The sequence below is a fragment of the Arachis ipaensis genome, chromosome B04 (genome assembly GCF_000816755.2).
Source record: "Arachis ipaensis cultivar K30076 chromosome B04, Araip1.1, whole genome shotgun sequence".
NCBI lineage: Eukaryota > Viridiplantae > Streptophyta > Magnoliopsida > Fabales > Fabaceae > Arachis > Arachis ipaensis.
Genome location: NC_029788.2, coordinates 14846341 through 14868290, shown reverse-complemented (window position 1 = coordinate 14868290; position 21950 = coordinate 14846341). Strand labels below are relative to the sequence as shown.

General features: G+C 40.7%; 2 protein-coding genes across 2 annotated transcripts; both read right to left on the bottom strand.

Annotated features, from left to right (window-relative positions):
• Positions 10809-13311, bottom strand: LOC107636127. The gene is made up of 3 exons (XM_016339659.1): positions 12516-13311; positions 11723-11811; positions 10809-11354 (listed from the first exon to the last, which is right to left on the bottom strand). The coding sequence occupies exons 1-3, from the start codon at positions 13309-13311 to the stop codon at positions 10809-10811; spliced, it is 1431 nt and encodes a 476-aa protein (XP_016195145.1).
• LOC107636126 lies at positions 15109-16286 on the bottom strand. Its single transcript, XM_016339658.1, has 2 exons — positions 16065-16286; positions 15109-15972 (listed from the first exon to the last, which is right to left on the bottom strand). Exons 1-2 carry the CDS (start codon positions 16284-16286, stop codon positions 15109-15111), a joined length of 1086 nt encoding a protein of 361 aa, XP_016195144.1.

The following is a 21950-nucleotide window of genomic DNA, read 5'->3' as shown; positions in this document are numbered from 1 at the left end:
AGCCACAATATAATGGGGTTTTTATATTTTGCTCTTGCCACCGTGAAAGATGATAAATTTATGAATTAAATATATAATTTTTTCTTAAGGCGGTTTACCACGCGCTAGTGGCTTCGTGCAATCTAAACTTTTAACAAAGAAATCAGTAGAATTTTTAATTTATTGAAATTTGTTATTATTTTAATATTGTTAAATTTCACACTTTCTTGACATGTGATATATGATTTAAGTTAATTAGTTCTGATAATTTTTATTAAAACAGATAGATTTATAATTTAATCTATTTTATCAATTCATGTTTTATACTTTTAATTTACTACTTTATTTTTATATAAACTTTTGATTTTAACAACTTTATATATACAATTATAAGATAATTTTTTATATGCATAATTACTTCATTAGAAATTCTTTTCTGCTATTGAGCCTCTTGACATATTATAATCAATTCAGATTTTGGAGTATCAATTTAAATATAGAAACTAAAAATATAAAATGGAAAATTTATTTGAAAGAAAAGTTAATTATTAATTTGGTACTCAAAATATTCAGGCACCGACAAAAAGATCCTTAAAAAGTATTATGGTTAAAACAGTTCTTGAATGATTTTAAAAATACAAGAAAAATAATCAATAAATATTATATTTTTTACAAGTGACAACAAAATTACAAATTTTATAAACGACTTATCCATTTTATTTAAATTTTTGTGCCAACATTTGAATAAATATTTAAAACGTATACAAAAAAATTGGTAGCAAAATTTGATCTCGAATTTTTTTTTTAGTTTTCAAAAATAAATTAGTCATTTGCAATAAAAAAATTTAAAAAAATTTACTTAATTGAAAATTACAATAAATAAAAAGAAGAAAAATATATATCTTTTCTTAAATAAAAAAATAATATATTCAAAGTTTTCCACTATTTTACAAATAATTTTTTGTTTTTTGTTTTTTTAATTTAATCACTTTCCTCCCTTTGAAGAGACAGTGTTATCACTGGCATGTATAGTCTCCTGCACTCACACCGGTATGCAAGTACAAATTTTCGTTTCCTAATTCAGCAAAGAGAAAATATATGGTCCATGATTTTTTTTGTGAGATTTGAGAAAATTAGGTAAAACGTAATAATGAAGATTGACTTGCGTTTTGGACTATCTTTACAAATTCAGTTAATAACTAACTCAAAAAAGTATTCCAACCTCCAAAAGTGAAGGAGAAGAAATCGTTAAAATGCTCGCGTGATAGAATAACATTATTAAAGTCATATTATATGTAAAACTTATATATATATATTTTATTTTTGTGAGTGTGTAAAAAATAATATTATAATTTAATATTATATTTTTTTAATAATTAACTAATTTGGAGCCCGTCACATTTGCTCCCAACTAAATCAAATTAGTCAGCCTCCATTTATATATGTTACTAAAGCTCTAGTAAATCTGTCTAACCTATTTATGCAAGTTGGTCTCTAATAAAGTAAATTATATGGAGCAGTATAACTCAAAATTGACTAATTCGATTTATTAAAATCAAAATCTCCCCTAGTAAATCTAAGCAGCTTAATTCAAATTACTATCAGAATTTGTAATTTAAATTACTCTGATTCGATTTATATAAAAAAATCTTTTTAGAAGATGCACATCATCTTTTGATTTAGATGATACAAGTAATATTTGACTGCATTTGATTTATCTAAGTACTTTATCCTAAAAAAATATATATGATAAAACAAGTTTATCCTAATTTATTATCGAAACTATTAAAAATAATTCTTAAACATTAATGGCACTAAATAAACAAATTTTGTTATAATACCTGAATATGATATTGCTAGCTAGGCATAATATGTCTGAGAATATAACATATTTTTTTAGAATAATTTTGTTAGGTAAATAAGGGATGCAGCCAACTGCAATCGATTAGTATTTTATTTTAATTTTCTCTTTAAGAAAATATAAATTTAAATTATCACGAGAAATAAAATTTATAATTAAAAAAAATATTCAAAACGTAATAAAAAATATCTAAAAACTAATAAAAATAGGATATCCAAAAAATTAAAAAAAGAACATTTGAACTTTTTTTTTATTTTCTCTTTGGAGAGAACATAAATTCAAATTAGCATGAGAAATATCTAAAAACCTAATAAAAAGAAATATTTAATGGGAAAGTATAGAGAGCCAATAGAATATTTGTACAATGTGTACAATGGAGGTTTAAGGAGTATTAGAGATATAACTACTAGTGTTACCTTTTTTTATCAGTGTAAGCTTTTGGGATGAGTGGTATCATGACATGGTATTAGAGTTCTAGATTCGAAAGGTCAATAGTTCGATCTTTGGTGAACCCTAAAATTAAGAATATCCAAAAAGAATATCCAAAATTATTTTAAAATTTTATAATAAAAAAAATCTAAAACATATATAAAGAAAAATTCAAAATCTAACAAAAAAAATTAGGAAAAAAATCTAAAAATTAAGAAAATGTACGTTTATGCTGTGATAAGAATGGAATGAATCTCCATTTATAATTTGGGCAGCTAATCTTTTTCCTATCAAAGGAATTACTTTTTAAAACAAATTTAAAATTAATGAAAAGTTGAAAACAAAGGCTTGTCACCTGTATAAATAGGAGAAATCACCCTTGAAACAACACACAACAATAAAATAATTCTCTCTCTCGTTATGTTATAACTATTCTAAATACTCCTCTCTTTCACTCTTTATATATAATATTAGTAAATATATTAATCATCTTTATTATATGAAATAGTAATTGTGGTGAATATCATTATCTAATTATATTTCTCAATCTATTACCTCTTTCTTATTTATTTATTTTTATTTATTTTACAACACGTTATCAGCACGAGACTCTGATCAATTTTTAATAAGACTCAGGTAACAAATTTTCATTATGTTGAAGCTCTCTCATCTTACATTTAAGGCTCTTGATATATCTGGAAATAACTATTTATTATGGATACTAGATGCTGAAATCCATCTTGATTCAATGAATTTTGGAGATACCATTAAGGCTGAAAATAATACATCCCATATGAATAAAGCTAAAGCCATGATCTTTCTTCATCGTCATCTTGACGAATGATTGAAAAATGAATATCTCACATTAAAAGATCCTGCAGATCTGTGGAAAGACCTTGAAAAAAGGTATAATCATTAAAAGACGGTGATACTTCCTCAAACCCGATATGAATTGACGCATTTGCGTCTATAGGATTTTAAATCCATAAATGAATATAATTCAGCAATGTTTCGAATCAACTCACGAATGAAATTATGTGGAGAAAAGATAACTGATAATGATATATTAGAGAAAACTTTCTCGAATGTGCTCATTCAACAGCAGTATCAGAAAAAGGGATTTAAAAAATATTTTGAGTTAATTTCTTGCCTTCTTGTTGCTGAACGCAACAATGAGTTGCTTTTAAAAAAATCATGAAGCGCGCCCAACTGGCGCCGCCCCATTTCCTGAAGCAAGTGCGACAAATCATTACCCTAGAAGAGGTAAATGACAAGGTTTTAGTAGCAAGAAAAATTATGGAAGGAAGAAGAATTATGTTCACAAGAAAGGATCTCACCAGAAGTGGGATAAAAAAAGAAATAATGGGTAAAATAAATCAACAGAGGATAAATATTTCCGTTGTGGTGGAAAGGGCCATTGGTCGCGTACCTGTCGTACGCCAAGGCACCTAGTCGATCTTTATCAAGCATCTTTGATAAAAGATGGCCTAGGAAAGGAAACAAATTTTGTTTCAAATGATATTAAAAATTACACCACTCATTATGATGTATCTGATTTCTTTGAGGATCCTGAAGAAAATATTGGTCATTTCATCAATGACGGAATAGTTTAATATGTAGGATTGTTAAGTATTCATGTAAATAAATAATATAAGAAACTTCTTGTTAAGTTTTATTTTCTATGCATCTGAATTTCAAGTATAATATATATAAATAATGTTTGATAAAATATTCATGAATTTCAAAATTACTGAAAGTGTCAAGATAATAACAATAAAATTTTTAGTATATACTATACTTTTTAGAAAAATATTTTCAATCAAGAAAATAATTTTACTGTGCAAATATTTCTACTCATTTTATTAATATTTGTCTTTGAAGAAAAAGGCAAGGATATATAATGAAGATGTATGCCTTGCGGATAGTGCAAGTTTGCACACCATTCTAAAAAGTGATATATATTTTACCCATCTTGTGCCAAAAGAAGAATATGTTAATACTATTATTGGCTCAGGCAATATGATAGAAGACTCCGAAAAAGCTATAATTTTGTTTCTCGGAGGAACAAAATTCATAATAAATAATGTACTATTATCTACTAAGTCTCTAAGAAACTTATTGAGTTTCAAAGATATTTGTCGAAATGGATATCATATTGAAACAATGAATGAGGGAAATCACGAGTACTTATGTATCACAACTCATGATTTAAATAAAAAGGTTATATTAGAAAAGTTACCCTCACTTTCATCTAGGTTATATTATACCAAAATTAGTGCAATTGAATCATATGCCATTATAAACCAGAAGTTTACTAGTCCAAATGAATTCATAACTTGGCATGATCGATTGGGTCATCCGGAAACAACCATGATGCTGAGAATTATTGAAAACTCCTATGGACATTCACTAAAAAATCAGAAGATTCTTAAATCTAGTGAATTTTGTTATGCTGCATGTTCTTAGGGAAAGCTAATTTTAATGCCATCACCAGTAAATATTGGATTTGAGTCCCCTGAATTTCTAGAAAGGATTCAAGGTGATATATGTGGACCTATTCATTCACTATGTAGATCTTTTAGATATTTTATAGTCCTAATAAATGCATCTTCGATATGGTCATATATGTACTTATTGTCTTCTCGCAACCTGCTGTTTGCGAGATTACTTGCTCAAATTATTCAATTAAAAGCATAGTTTTCATAAAATCAATCAAAGCAATTCATCCTGATAATGCTGGTGAATTTACTTCCCAAGCTTTTGATGCTCATTGTATGGCTAATGGAACAAGCATTGAATATCCAATAGCTCATGTTCACACACAAAATAGGTTAGGATAAACACTTATTAAATACCTCCAATTAATTAGTAGACCCTTACTTATGAGAACGAATCTCCCAACTTTGGCTTGGGGCATGCTATTTTATATGACGCAGCACTTATTCGTTTGAGGCCAACAAGTTACCACCAGTTCTCTCCTATGCAATTAGCTTTTGGCCAGCAGCCAAATGTTTTCCATTTAAGAATATTCGGGTGTGCGATATATGTTCTCATTGCACCACCTTCTCGCACCAAAATAGGAACCCAAAGAAAATTGGGGATACATGTTGGATATGATTCTTCCTCTATAATGAGGTATTTTGAGATACAAACTGAAAATATATTTAAAACTTGGTTTGCAGATTGTCATTTTGATGAATCAAAATTTCCAACATTAGGGGGAGAGAATAAACTTCCTGAAAAGGAACTTAATTGGAATGCCTCATTCTTGATGCATTTAGATCCTCGATCAAAGCAATGTGAACTAGAAGTTCAAAAGATTATACATTTGCAAAGAATAGCAAATGAATTGCCTGATGCATTTTTTGATACAAAGAGGATAACCAAATCTTATATACCAGCGAAAAATGTCCCAATTCGAATTGATGTCCCAATCGGACAAATAGCCATTGAAACAAATTTACGCCAGAAGCGTGGCAGGCCTGTCGATTCCAAAGATAAAAATCCTCAAAAAATAAAATAGGTAAATACTATTCCTGTTGAAAAAAGACATAGTAAAGATACCTGTAGTTGTCCAAAATTCTGATATAATTTTAACGCCAGAAGACGTTCAGGAGAGAAATGGGACCGAAATAAGATAATTGTCAATGAAATATTTGCATATAATGTGGCATTAAATATCATGCATGAAAGTAAGGATCTTGAGCCAAGATCAGTCGAAGAATGTCGACAAAGAAATAATTAGCCAAAATGAAAAAAAAACTATGAAGGCTGAGTTAGACTCACTTGCAAAACGTGAAGTCTTTAGACCAGTACTCTGTACACCAGAAGATGTAAAATCTGTTGGATAAAGATGGGTATTTGTGAGAAAATGAAATGAGAAAAATGAAGTTGTATGCTACAAAACTCGACTTGCATTGTGTCACAAGGTTTTTCACAAAGGCCCGGTATAGATTATGAAGAAACATATTCTCCTGTAGTGAATGCAATAACATTGAGTTATTTAGTTAGTTTATTCGCATATCATAAATTACATATGCATTTAATAGATGTGGTAACAGCCTACTTATACGGCTCATTAGATCGTGATATCTATATGAAAGTCCTTAAAAGATTAAAGATATCTAAACCATATAATGAATATTTGCAAGGGTTATACTCAGTCAAATTACAAAGATCTTTATATGGTCTAAAATAATCTGGACGAATGTGGTATAATCATCTGACTGAGTATCTGACCAAAAACGGATTTAAGAATGATGATATCTGCTCATGTGTTTTCATAAAGAAATCTGCATCTGGATTTATTATAATTGCTGTGTATGTTGATAATTTAAATATCATTAGAAGTCCTGAAGAGAATCAAACAATTATAAAAACTTTAAAAGAAGAGTTTGAAATAAAACAGATCTTGAAAAGACTAAATTTTGTCTCGGTCTGCAGATCGAGCATACAAAAAATGGGATCTTTATTCATCAAACAACATACACAGAAAATTTTTTTGAAGTGATTTTATATGAATAAGTCACATCCATTAAGTATCCCACCCCAATGATCATAAGATCTTTGGATGTGGAAAATGATCAATTCCGTCATAAAGAAGAAAATGAAGATATTCTTGGTCCTAAAGTACCATATCTTAGTGCCATTGGAGTGCTAATGTATCTTGCTAATAATACACGACCTGACATATCATTTGCTGTAAATTTACTAGTAAGGTATAGTTCCTCTCCAACCAGAAGACATTGGAATAAAATCAAACAAATCTTTCGATATCTTCATGGAACGGTTGTGTTCGGTAGGTCGGGTACCGGACGGTTCGGGTTGGTACTTCGATTGATGAGAGGGGGATCGCCTGGTTCCGTGTTGCTGGGTTGAAGGGAGTGTAGCTGACGTCCCGAGCTCTTCATATGGAAAAAAGGGGGGGTGTCACCTGCAAAGACACTCCGACGCTCTAGTCAGTGATGTGCGCAGGCGAAAAAGGGGTAAATGGCATGTAACGTACCTTGGGGGAAGGGCAGGACCTTCCCCATATATACCATGTCAGAGGTGGGCCCATCAAAGACAGGCCCACCTTCCTTGATGCTTCCTTCTCACAGCTGTAGCGTAGCTGTCAGGGGCGCGTGTCCGGGTCGGCGACTGAGCGTCTCGCTCCCGACCGTCCGAGTCGGGTGGTGCTCGGGTCGGGCTGGCCCGCTAGTGTTTTGGGCCAGGCCGTAACAGCCATAACAGTGCCCCAACGCATCAGCAATGATTGTGAAGGTGGTTGGTGGCGCGTTATCTCTTATTCCGTGTGTTGTCGCCAGGTCGGCCGCCCGTGGAGGGGACGTGCCTCTTGCGCACGTGTCTGCTTGTTGTTGAGGTGACCGTTTGTCGCCTCGTTCCTCGCGCGGAGCATCAAATACTCATAATGGGTTGGAAAACCCTGTGCGTAAAGACCATTTTGCCCCTAGGCCTTTCGCGCTTCCTGAGTGGCAGTTTTAAACAGTTTTGCATTTGTTTTCCTTTCCCACTCTTGCTTCTCCTGTTTTCTGCTTCTTCACTCCCAAATATCCCAAAGCCTCATTCTAGCATCCTTGTGCATCTCTTTCTTCTCCAAGTTTTCACAACCAATTCAGGTAAACATTGATCCCTTCTCTTTTCTGCTTCAAGGTTCTCTTGTCTTTACTGTTGGCTTTTCTGTATGTTTGCTGTTTGTGCTTGCTTCTTGTCCTTGCTGCTTGTTTGATTCATATGTTAGATAGTTTTAGTGTTAAATAGGTGCGTTAGGGGGTTACCATTCCAGGATGCCCACTTTCTTGACTTAGATTGTGCCTTAGCCATACTTGTTTTTGGTTTTGGGTGGGTTGAGTATAGTTTCTGGGTTTTTCCGAGCTCCCGGCCTGTTAGACTAACCGAGTGGTAATCCCACTGTAGGTATGCCTCGCGTCGTCTCACGAGCTTCCACCTCCGCCGCAGGCTATGACCCATATGCTTGGGTTATTTCCGACTTAAAGGACTCTCCAAACCAGATGGCCGAGGAGGAGCTAACGGAGTTTCGACAAGGCGAGTACCTGTGCGGAGGGACGGACGAGGAGGCTAATTATGACGTCTTCGACCCTGCCCCCAGCGAGCGGTTATACGAAATTAATTTCCACTTCCCCCGGGTTGCTGACTGGATCTAGTTTTATAAGGCCATGTTCACCCAGGTGGGAGTTCGCATCCCGTTTTCCTCTTTTGAAATGGCGCTCCTCAACCAGATATCTGTTGTATTGTCACAGCTGCACCCGAACAGCTGGGCTTCCATCCGTTGTTTCGAGATAGTATGCGAATATTTGGAGCTGCCGGTGTCTGTTGATGTTTTTCTCTTTTTCTTTAACCTTACAAATCCTTCCAAGGAGGGGAAAGCGAGGAAGGGGTTCATGTCCTTCCAGTCTGCCCATGGTCGGAAGATCTTTGGCTTGTTCGAGGACTCATATCATGGATTCAAAGATAAGTATTTTAAGGTGCGTCCAGTCAAAGGTCGTCACCCCTTTTGGTTGTCGTTAGAGATGGAACGGCTTATCCTGACGTACTGGAGTTTTGGGGCTGGGTCTAATACCTTCATTAAGGTGACTTATAAGGGAATGTCTGCCACAGACAAGATAATTGCCGACGTGTTGTGGGCTATTTTCGGGAAGAACCATGTGAACTCCCACCTCCTCATGGGTGAGCGGGAGGTCGCCAGGAATTATATTTGTGAGCTGCTTTGCTTTGTGTTTTTTGCATTGTTATCGCTTTTATTTGGTTTTGCCGGCTTCACGACTAACACGTTTGTTTGTCCGTTGCAGTGGAGATGTTGGCTTCGGTTACGGGGCTTGAGGGTTTGTATAAGACCTTCCTGGAGGAGAGTGATGAGGAGAAGGCCGACGAGAAGGTCGACAAGAAACCGGAGAACCCTCCTGAGGAGAAAAAGGATCAATCAGTGCCTTCTCCTCGTGACACCGAGATGTCTGACAAAAACTTTGCCGGGACGCATGCTTCCCCTATTCTCGAGGAGACGGCCGGCGTCGGGCATTCGTCCTCCTCCCGACAAGAGGATCCCGAATTGAAACTTATCCCCACTCCCAAGAGGCAGAGGGCGTCTTCTAGCCCTGAGGAAACTCTTACTGTGATGGAGAGAAACTTTGATGCTGGGGCTTTCATCGACTCCCAACTGATCCCCGGCACAGAGGATCACTTCCTTGGTACCGAATTGGCGGGGCAGGCGAGGTGGATGTATCGCACGCTGCTCCGTGGGGCTGTAATAGCTCGGAAGGCTGAGTTCGAGTTATCGGGGATATAGTCGCTACGAAGAAAGCTTGAATCTGCTGCCACGGCCAACAATGAATTCAAAGTTCAAGTTGAATTGCTTCAAGAGCAGCTGTCCGAGGCGGGGGAAAAACTCAAGGCAGCTGAGGAGAAAGTTATGTATGCCGAGGAGAAGATGAAAGCCTCCGATGAGACCGTGTCCCATTTAACCGAGCGGGAGATGACTCTAGAGAGCCAACTGAATGCTGCACAAGGTCGGGTGGTGGCCTTGGAGAAAGAACGTGACGAGGCCGTCTCGTTGGCTAAGGCTGTTCAAGTCGAGGTTGAAGAGCTTAAGAAGAAACACAAGGCGACTAGAGAGCAGGGAAAGAACGCGATCTTCATGACTGAGGAGGCTCTTAAGGCCTAGGTGAAGATCGTGGCTCCCGACTTTGATACATCAGCGATTGGAGTTTTCAAGACGATCAAGGATGGTAAGATTATTGACATGCCGAAGAAATGAGCTCTTGTGCCTCGTGTTTTTGTATGGATTTATGGTTTTTGTTGTAGAACTTGTTTATATTGTTATATTTTAAAAGTCGCTTGGTCGGCTTATTGTTACCGTCGTCTTTGCCTCTGGTAGTGTTTTTACTTCGTCGTGTTACCGTTTTGTTGGTGTGAGCTTTGCGCTCATGTTTGTTTACCGTTGTGTTGGTAGTTTGTCGGAGCCAGGTCGTGGCCTTTTGTTATCGTTGTAGCCGTTTGTAATGGCTTTGGTTTAGGTGGCCCCGGGGGTGATCAGTCCCGGGGTGCCGTATTGTGATTCCGTTTAATGCGTCGTGGAACTTGTTGTCGTGTGATGTTTAAGTAGGAAAAAGAATAATAGAAATGAAATTGGTAGAAATGACAAGTAAAAATTAATCGTTAATTAAGCAAGTCTGTTACCATGGTAGATACAAAGGTAAGCGATTAAGCTCGTTAGATCGCCTGGTCGGCATGCTTGATCTAGGAGTAAAACTTTCTCAGGTTGCCCATATTCCAAGTTCTTGGGACCTCCCTTCCATCGAGCTTCTCCAATTTGTAGGCGCCCTTGCCAATCACTTTTTTGACCCTGTAGGGGCCTTCCCAGTTCGCCGCCAGTTTGCCTTCTTCCTGGGTCGGTAGGCCGATGTCATTGCGCCGTAGGACGAGGTCGTTCTCTTCAAATTCCCTCTTGAGCACTTTGGTGTTGTAGCGCATGGCCATTCTTTGCTTTAGTACTACCTCTGACAGGTGGGCCTTCTCCCTGGTCTCATCTACTAGGTCTTTTTCTACAGCTTCTTCCACCCCCTTGAGAAGTAACCGTGGACTTGGCTCGTCGATCTCTACAGGTATCATTGCGTCTACCCCGTATGTCAGGCGGAAGGGGGGTTTCTCCCATGGCGGACTGCTCGGTTGTATAGTAGGACCAGAGGACAGAGGCGAGCTCATCAGCCCATGCTCCTTTCTTGTTGTCTAGCCGTTTCTTGAGGCCCAGCAAGATGACCTTATTTGCGGACTCGACTTGTCCGTTTGTCTGGGGATGCTCTACTGAGGAGAATTTCTGTTTGATGCCCAAGCCGGCGAGGAACTCTACAAACTTCTTATCGGTGAATTGCGTCCCGTTGTCTGAGATGACAACTTCCGGGATGCCGAACCGAGTTATCACCTGCCTCCACATGAATTTTCTACAATTGGATGAGGAGATAGTGGCCAGTGGCTCGGCCTCTATCCATTTGGTGTAATAGTCGACGGCGACTATGAGATATTTGACTTGCCCTGGGCCAACCGAGAAAGGTCCCAAGAGGTCGACTCCCCACTGTGCGAAGGGTCGGGAAGATGTCATCAGGCTTAGAGCCCGTTTGGGAAGTAGCATAAGCTACTTTTTTTGACTTTTGGATTATGAAAAGTCATAATATGCGTGTTTGGCACCATTTTAAAAAAAGCTTTTAACTTCCCGAAAAGTTAATTTATAGCTTTTTGAAGAAGTAGAAATATATGACTTCTCTGCTTCTGGATTCTACCACTTCCTTAAAAAAAAATTAATTTCAAAACAAAAAAAAATCTACTTTCCTTCTTGACTCTGTGAAAAATACTGACCCTTCACCACCATTTTCACGCAAGGTCTGCTAGAAGCACTGGCATTCCATCAGCATTCCACCATCATTCTCACACAATATTACAAACCTCATCATTTTCACGTAATGATTCATCTGATGGAAGTATTGATCCTCCACCACCATTTTCATTTTCAAACAATATTGCATCTGAACAACCTACTGCATATATTCATTCTAAGTATTTTTGTTATCATTTTATCACTCTATTTTTTATTATTAAATTTGTATTTAACTATGGTATGAAATTTCAGTTTTAATTTTATTTTTTTCACATGTGATTTTATAGCTTGCTATTATTTTCATAGTTAATTATAGCAAATTCTTGACCTCAATTAAGGAGAAGGGTGTTCTAATAGGAGTAAAATAAAAAATAACAACAAAATATACATTGATACACATTTTATATTTATTTTTTATTTTCACCTACCATATCATACATAATATTAGTGATTAGGTTATGTAAAATTAATATTTAATATTAGAAAGTATTTGTTATCATCGTTATTTTAATATTCATTCTCTTCTATAAAAAAAAGTAATTTTTGAGTTATTTATCCAAACGCTACAACTTCAAATTAAGTACTTTTATAACTAAAAATCCAAACACAAAATAACTTATTTATAAGTTGCTATTAATAAAAGTCCTTATGCTTTAAGTTCTTTTTCCAAAAGAACTTATTTAAGTTATTTAGCCAAACTGGGCTTTAGTTCGGTGGCCGGTGCTCTTTGGAAGTCAGCGTTCTCTTGGCACTTAATGCATTTTTTCACGAACTCCTTGGAGTCTTCCATCATTGACGGCCAGTAGTATCCAGCTCAGATGAGCTTCCTTGCTAGGGCTTTGCCCCCGATGTGGTGACCACAGCACCCCTCGTGGACTTCTCTGAGCACGTAGTCCATCTGGTCGGGGTGTAGGCACTTTAGCAGAGGTTGACTAAGTCTCTTTTTGAATAGTTGGCCCTGTATGACCGTGTATTTGGCAGCCTCCCTTCTTAACACTTTGGCTTCCTTCTCGCCTCCAGGGAGTTTGCCGTTTTGCAAGAAATCGGTGATGGAGTCCATCCAGGAGGGGCTTATCTCGGTCAGGTGGAGGGCAACCGCTGGTTCTCTCGTGATGCCTTGAATGAGGAAGCGTTTGCCGGTTCCAGATTTTGTGCTCGCTAGCTTGGATAGGAGGTCTGCCCGTGTGTTTCTCTCCCTTGGAACGTGTTGAACCGTGACCTCCTCAAACTGTTTGCTCAGTTCTTTAACCCTCTCTAAGTACTTCTGTAGTAGCGAATCTCTAGCTTGGTAGCTTCCATTCACTTGCGACGTGATGATCTGTGAGTCGCTGCATACTTTTAGCCTCGTAGCCCCGACTTCCCGGGCTAAAATCAAACCACCTAGGAGGGCTTCGTATTCTGCTTGATTGTTCGACACTGGAAACTCGAACTTGACCGATTGTTCGTAAATGACCCCGGTTGGGCTTTCTAAGATGATCCCGGTGCCCCCGGACATCTGGTTGGAGGCTCCGTCTACATGGAGCTTCCACCGTGTGCCCGTGTCCTCGGTTGGGTCTCTGGTTACTTCTACCAGGAAGTCTGCCATTGCTTGTGCCTTGATTGCATGTCGAGGCACGTACCTTAGGTCATATTGGGACAGCTCAATGACCCAGGTCATCATTCTTCCCGCTAGGTCGGGTTTTTGGAGCACTTGGCGAATTCCCTGATCCGTTCTTACGACCACTTGGTGACCTTGGAAGTATTGCTGTAGCTTGCGGGAAGAGGTTAGGAGCGCTAGTGCCAGTTTCTCCAACTTGCTGTACCTGAGTTCTGCTCCTTACAGCGCTTTACTCACAAAGTAAATTGGTTGTTGGGCTTTCGCTTCTTCCCGCACCAAGACCGCCGCCAGTGCTTCCTCCGTTACAGCCAGGTACAGGTAGAGCGGTTTTCCGACCACAGGTTTACCGAGCACAGGCGGTGTTGCAAGTATCTTTTTGAAATGGTTGAACGCTTCCTCGCATGCCGGGGGTCCATTCAAAGCTATTCCCTTTCTCATTAGGTTGAAGAAAGGTAGGGCTTTGGCAGCCGACGCCCCGAGGAAACGAGATAGCGCGGTGAGCCTTCCCGCCAGTCTCTGGACGTCCTTGACGCAGCCCGGGCTCTTCATTTGGAGTATTGCTTGGCATTTTTCAGGATTGGCTTCCACCCCCCCTTTGGGTTATCATAAATCCTAGGAACTTCTCGGCCTGCATGGCAAAGGCACACTTGAGAGGGTTGAGCCTCATGCCGTGTCGTCGGAGGGTCGCGAATACGCTTTCCAGGTCGCTCAGAAGGTCTTCAAGTCGGGTGGTCTTGGCGAGGATGTCGTCCACGTAGACTTCCACCGTTTTGCCAATGATGTCGCCGAATATCTTGTTCATCAATCTTTGGTATGTAGCCCATGCGTTCTTCAGGTCGAAGGGCATTACCTTGTAGCAATAAATTCCTCCTGGCATTATGAATGTCATTTTTTCTTCGTCTGGCCGGTGCATCGGTATCTGATTATAGCCGGAATAAGCGTCCATAAAGCTCAGATACCGGTATCCCGCTACCATGTCGACGAGCGTGTCAATGTTGGGTAGGGGGTAGCAATCCTTGGGACATACTTTGTTGAGATCAGAATAGTCCACGCACATCCTCCATTTCCCATTATGCTTTCTTACTAGGACTACGTTCGACAGCCAGGTCGAGTAGTCAAGTTCCCAGATGAATCCTGCTTCAAGGAGGCTGGCCGTCTGCTTGGCCACCTCTTTTGCTCTTTCCTGTGACATCTTCCTCCTTCTCTGGGCCACCGGTCTGGCTTCTGGCTTGACGGCCAAATGGTGCGACATGAGTTGGGGATCTATTCCCGGCATGTCGGCTGGTGTCCAGGTAAATAGGTCACCATTGGCTCTGATCAGTTCGATTAAAGGTTCTTTCAGCTCGTGAAGGAGGTTTCTGTTCACGAAGGTAAACTTCTCCTCCGTGTTGCCGACTCTAAACTTTTCTAGGTTCCCTTCTGGTTCGGGTCTCGGCTTGTCGCTGACTCTGGCATCCAAGTCGGCGAGGAACACTCCTTATGCTTCTTTGGATTTCTTTCTTAATGAGAGGCTGGAGTTATCGCAAGCGACTGTCGTCTCTAGGTCTCCCCTTACAGACCCTACTGATCCTCCTTCAGTTATGAATTTCATTAACAGCATCCTCGTGCTGATGACCGCCCCTAGGTCGTTGATGGTTTTCCTCCCTAGGATGATGTTGTAGGTCGTAGAGTCTCGTAGGATCACGAACTTTGCCATTACCGTTCTTCTCTCTTGGCCTTGTCCCACGGAGGTCGGCAGGGAGATTGTCCCGTCCGGCTTGATGAAGTGGTCGCCGAGCCCTACAACGCTGTGCTGGTGAGTCTTTAAGTCGGCGTCCTTTAGACCCAAGGCGTCGAACACATTGCGGAACATGATATTCAAATCTGCCCCCTATCGACAAGGATCCGCTTGATGAGGCCGGTTCCCACTCTGGCCGTAATGACCATGGAAGGGCTTTCCGCGACCTCGTCAAACCATTGGTCCTCCGGGCCGAATGAGATGGATGGAAGTTTCTTGGGGCTTCGCGCAGAGGGTGTGGAAACCGCCAGGATTTTGCCGTCTTTTTTATGTGCCGACTTGGACTTGAGCGCCACGTTTCTCGCCGTTACCACGTTCACTATGGTCAGGCCATGGTCGTTGTCCTCCGGCTCTTGGCGTCGCTTTGCTGCCCGGGTCTTGTCTTCGCCTTCGTGGTCGCGGTTTCGTCTCCTCGGCTCCCTAATGAGGTGGGAGAACTCGGCTAACTTTCCATCCCTGATCGCTTGTTCCAGCGCGTCCTTCAGATCAAAGCAATCCTGCGTCTTGTGTCTGTAGCCCTTGTCGTAATCGCAGTAGAGGCTCCGGTTCCTCCCTGTTTGTTCCTTCAGAGGTCGAGGCTTTGATAAGATCCCCTTCTCGGCTATTTGTTGGTAAACTTTCATAATCGGCGCGGTGAGGGGAGTGTAATTAGTGAACTTCCCGACACGAGGAAACGGTCTGGGAATCTTATTTGAACCGCCGTCCCTGGCGTGTTCCTTTTGTCTTTCTTCACTCCCGTGATGCCGGGTTTGATTGTAAGAGGGCTGCCGTTTGTTGGCAGCCACGACCTGGCTGACTTCTTCATCGTTAATGTACTCCCTCGCTACACACTGGATCTCCTGCATTGTCCATACCGGCTTCGTGGTGAGGTGCTTTTTGAAGTCCTCGTTTAGGAGTCCGTTCGTCAGGCACAAGCTTGCAACCGAGTCAGTCAGCCCATCAATCTCCAGACATTCATCATTGAATCAGTCTAGGTATTTCTGGTCGGTTCGCCGGATCTCTGGGTCACTCCGAGTAGGTTGATTAGGTGCTTTGCCTTCGCGATTCTGGTTGTGAATTGGGCTAGGAAGGCGCGGTTGATTTCTGAGAACCTGGTCACCGAGCCCTGCGGGAGGTTATTGAACCACCGTATTACAGGTCCCGCTAAGGTGACCGGGAAAGCACGACACCTTACCTCGTCTCCCACTCCTTCCAGGTTCATTCTGGCTTCGAAAGCCGTAAGGTGTTCCTGTGGGTCTTGGGTTCCGTCGTACCTCATGTCCGTTGGCTTGTCAAAGTGTTTTGGCAGCCAGACCTCGAGGATGGAACGATGGAATGGGGTTGCACCCATTATCACTGGTCCTCGTGTTCTGGTTGTTCTTCCCTCGTCGTCCTCCCGACGGGCGTCCTCACGGTTTTACTCTATTGTGCGCCTACCGTTCCTGGCGTATATGAGGGGGTCGTGGTGTCTTCTCACGCGTCCTCCTTCCCTGTCGTTCTCAGCCTCAGATTGTGGGCTAGTTGTTCATCGGGAGCGGCTTCTTGAGACGGAGTGGGAGTGGCTCGATTCGAGAGTCTGTTGACGAAGTTTCCGATCTGCCAACCGGCGCTCTAGGTCTTGCATCCTGTGGCGTAATTCCTGCATTATTCTGGCACTGTTGTCGCTAGTTCCCTCGAAGGGTCGCCTTTCGGGAGATCAAGTGGTTCGTCGTGGAGGGGAATTCGTGCGTGGCTGGGGAGAGGCTTCCCCTCTGCGTTCGGTCTTACGGCCTGCTCCTCCTGGGCCTAGTACAACTTCCATTCAGGCGATTGTCCCCACAGATGGCGCCAATGTTCGGTAGGTCGGGTACCGGACGGTTCGGGTTGGTACTTCGATTGATGAGAGGGGGATCGCCTGGTTCCGTGTTGCTGGGTTGAAGGGAGTGTAGCCGACGTCCCGAGCTCTTCGTATGGAAAAAAGGGGGGTGTCACCTTCAAAGACACTCTGACGCTTTAGTCAGTGATGTGTGTAGGCGAAAAAGGGGTAAATGGCATGTAACGTACCTTGGGGGAAGGGTAGGACCTTCCCCATATATACCATGTCAGAGGTGGGCCCATCAAGGACAGGCCCACCTTCCTTGATGCTTCCTTCTCACAGCTGTAGCGTAGCTGTCAGGGGCGCGTGTCCGGGTCGGGCCGGCCCGCTACTGGTTTGGGCCAGGCCGTAACAGGTTGATATGGGATTGTTTTATCCCTATGAATCCAAGTCACAACTAGTTGGCTATGAAGATGCAAGATACTTATATGATCCACACAAAATGAGATCTCAAATAGAATACCTGTGAGGCTACAACTTATTTCAAGACGAAATACGACTTGTCTCTCAAATGGAACTCTATATCATGGGTACTGTGTGATGCTAGGAATATAGTTTATTGGGATGCGAAGCATCAATATGCCATGCTTAGGGACTATGGTGAAACACTGTTGAAGACCAACTCAGGATCCACTGCTTAGATTTGCACAAAGCCACAGCCTAGTGGTGAGGTCATATTTGAGAGGATGTATGTCTGCTTGAGTGAGTGCAAGTCAGGTTTCAGTGCTGCTTGTCGTCCGTTAATTGGACTTGATGGGGATTTTTTGAAAACTGTATTCAGGGGTAAATACTTTCATCTATTAGACAAGATGATAATCATCATATATACGTTATTGCATGGGCAGTTGTGGAAGTGGAGAACTTTGAGAATTGGAAGTGGTTTCTAGAGTTGCTACATGAAGACCTTAGAGACTACAAGACTCATGGGTGGAACTTCATCTCTGACATGCAAAAGGTAATCTCCTAGTATAACCTTAATCTCACTTAAATTGCATTGTATAAAACTGTGTTAACTTGGTTTAGTACATAAGTGCAGTAAAATTCTATGATTGATGATACCTCTGTTACTATTGTTTGATTAGTTACTATACTTCTGTGGGTATGCTGTTTGTTATAACTTAGATAGAGACTGAATGGTGCAATTCAGGAACTATAATGATGAACGCACTTGAATGATAGGGTCTATTATGGTGAACTATTATTACTCGTAGGGACTATTATGGTAACATAATATTTGTTGCATTCAGGGATTACTGCCTGCCATGAAAGCGGTGATGCCTGATGTGGGCCACCATTTCTGTGTGTGGCATCTGTGACGAAATTTCAACAAGTAGTGAAAGGACTTGGAGCTGAGGGGACTGTCATGGGAGTGTGCTAGAGCAACTACATTTCAAGAGTTTAAGGTATGTAAGGACAATAGTTTTGTTTTGGAGTTAGTTTACATGGACTGTTTTCACTTTTCTCAATTCTTGCAATTCAGGAAAACATGGATAGGATAAAGAGGATGAACGAGGACGCATGGAAGTATCTTGACAAGTGGCCCAGAGAGGCATGGACGAGGTCACAGTTCAGACACAACCCCAAATTGGACTCGATTTGCAACAATGCTTGTGCGTTTTTCAATTCAAAGATCAAGGAAGCAAGGGGAAATCCAATACTTACTCTTTTAGAAGAGGCGAGGATGTTTGTCTTTTCAACAATGCTAGTGTTTAAGTGTGGGAAGGTTGATAAACCACTATTTCATGGTTTATCTTGTGCTCAATTGAGTGGATTTTATCAACTCTTTACCCACTTATTCATAATATTTGCATGATTTTATATTTCCTTCCTAATTATGTGCTTTGATGGAAAACATGCTTCTTTGATCTTATATTTGCTAATATTAAATCCTCTCTTATTACCATTAGATGCCTTGATATGTGTGTTAAGTGATTTCAGAGATTACAGGGCAGGAATGGCTCAGAGGATGAAAAGGAAGCATGCAAAAGTGGAAGGAATACAAGAAGTTAGAGAAATTGCTAAGCTGTCCAGCCTGACCTCTTCGCACTCAAATGGCTATAACTTTAGCTACAGAGGTCCAAACGACGCGGTTTCAATTGCGTTGGAAAGCTAACGTCTGGGGCTTCGATTTGATATATAATATGCTATGGTTCCCCTGACGCTAGGCGACGCGACTGCGTGATCCATGCGGCCGCATCGCAGTGACGGAAATCCAGCGTGGCAAAATTCGAAACCAGCAAATTCTAGACTGTTTTTGACCCAGTTTGCGGCCCAGAAAACACAGATTAGAGGCTATAAAGTGGAGAAATACATCCATTCATAATCAAGCTCTCACAATTCACTTTTCATGTTTTAGATGTAGTTTTAGAGAGAGAGGTTCTCTCTCTCTCTTAGGATTAGGATTTAGGATTTCTCTTAGTTTTTAAGATTGACTCTCGATCCAGGTTCAATATTCCTTTTTCTTCATATTTCTCTTTTAAAAAAAAAAATTTATCTTACCATTCTTATTTTTTTTAATCAAATATTTTATAAAAAAAATCATATCTTTTTCAAAATCTTTTCTTATCCTTTTTTCAAAAATTATATCCTTTTCAAAATTTTTTTTTCTTTATCAGTTTTTATTTTCTCATACTACCATGAACTCTCACCCCTTTGGCTATGAGTCTGGTTACAATTATGTTGCAGGAAGAAGAAATTACAATGAGAACAGGCATCAAGGTTGGAACAATCAAAGATGGGAGGAGCCACAAGGATTTGAACAACCCTCATGGCAACAACCACCTCCAATGGACTATCAACAACCACCACCATATGCCTATGAACCCTTTCCTCAACACAACTTTGAACTACCAAACTCACAAGCCCCTTTCCGCCATTCACCTCCATATGACCCTAACCCTCAACCACCATACCAACCACCTTATTAGCCATATGAACCATATATAGAACCACCTCAATTCCAATCTAATCACTCCCAACCACCACTACTTTCTTTTGTATCATGTCCAAGTCCGGCAACCCGAGAAGCAGAGGTTCGCCTAAGGGAAACAGTAAATAAATTTTAAACAACCATTCAACAACTGGAGCAAGTATTAATTCAATGGGCTTCTAGACGCTCAAATATACAAGGGTCAACCACAGCCCCATGTGGACAATTTCATGAAGGGCGTAGCATGAAGGAGATACTAGAGGCTCCAGTGGACAAGACAGAGAATGAATTCGTACTAGAACAAGTAGAAGAAGCTGTCATTGTTCAAGAAGAAGAGTTGGTTGAAGACTTAGGAGATGCAGAACCTCCATGGGAAAGTCCAGTCATAGAGCCTCCTTCCAAGACGGTTGAAATTGATGCTGAGGAGGGTGTACAACCTCCAAAGCATATCATAGTTGAAGACTTGGAAGAGGTTGATCAAGAGATGGAGATTCAAGAAGAAGAAGCACAACCTCCCATGCCCTTGGAAAGCAATGAAGAGGAGATTGAATTGAAAGAGAGCTACCAAGAGGAAGAGGTTGAAATTGAAGAAGTTTGCAAGGAGGTGGTAGTTATCAGAAAAGAGCACAAGGGAGTGGAGCTTGAAATTACCTTGCCAAAGTTGTTGGAAACCCCTCCCCCTAAGTTGCCATCATCCTTCACAATATTCAAGTGGGTAAAATTCATATCCCTTAGCTTTCTAATTCCACTTGCATATGGGCTACTGGAGACGGATGGTCAACTTAGAGCTCTTTGTGGCATTAAGAGTAAGAGGAAGATGGTTAATGGTTGGAACTGTCAAGCAAGGTTCAACATGGTTGTGTGCTCAAAGTTTAAAGGTTGGTGTAAAGCTCAACTGAATGGGTCTAGGAAGTTGTTTGGCCGCTTTAGTGAGAATTCAGATTGCTTGCCACCCGGATGGAATCATGATGATCAACAGAAAGACGGGTGCAAAGGCAAGGTCTGGGACCCCGGAATTCAATCTAGAAATCAGCACTCTTGGGGCCTGGTCACTTGCTTTAACTTACTTGAAGGCTTTCTACGCCTAGTTTGGGACCCCGGAGGACATTGGAATCATAAACATTGGTGGAGATTCCTGGATGAGTTCAAGCACAAGCCACCATAACAAAGGATTCCCCAAATGTCCAACTTAAGGACAATAACTAAAAGTGCTAGGTGGGAGACAACCCACCATGGTATGATCGTTCCTTTTTCATTTTTATTTAGTTTTATTTGTTTTTGAGTTTTATTTTATTTTATTGAACCTGGAGTTTTGCATCACATTCATATTAACACTGCATTCTGCATTTTCTTTTCAGACTTAAAAAAAAAAAAAGCGAGCACGCGACGCGACCGCATCAGCGACGCGTCCGCGTCGCAAGGAGATGGGAGACAATATTAATATGAACAGAGAGTTTCGCAGGAGCAGCGCTGGAGGCGTGCCAATGGCACAAATCACCCCACGCGACCGCGTCATATGGGAATAATGACCTCCCATGCGACCGCGTCACCTACGCGACCGCGTGACCTGAAATCGGCGTAAAAAGGGTGTATGGCAGAAAGTTGAGCTGGAGTTGGGCCGAACTTGTGCTAGAAGCCCAAGCCCTACCACGCGAACGCGTGCCCCACGCGTCCGCGTCATTTTTAAAAGAAAGGCTACTCACGCGATCGCGTCACCCAGAATTTTGGCAAAAAGAGTTTCGAACAGAGAGTTGTGCGACCGCGAGGCTGCACTCGCGCCACTAGCACAAATCAAGTCACGCGATCGCGTGCCCCACGCGTTCGCGTCATCTGACCTTATTGCGCACCACGCGACCGCGTCGCCAGCATCGCACAACCTATCCAGATTAGTGCCAATTTTTTTTATCTTTTCTCTTCTAATCCTAATTTCTTCCTTCTCTCTCCTTTCTCACTTTCTTTTTCTACTTCTCATTCTTTTTCACTTTCATTTTATTTTATTTAATTTATTTGCATACTTTCATTCATTGCATATTTTATTTTTTTTAAAGTTATTATTGGTGTTCAAATATTCTTATTCAACTGTTACATCTTTTTTGGTATTTTCTTGGTGCTTAGTGACTTGTTTAATTCTGATTGGGTAATATTATTTAAATCAATGC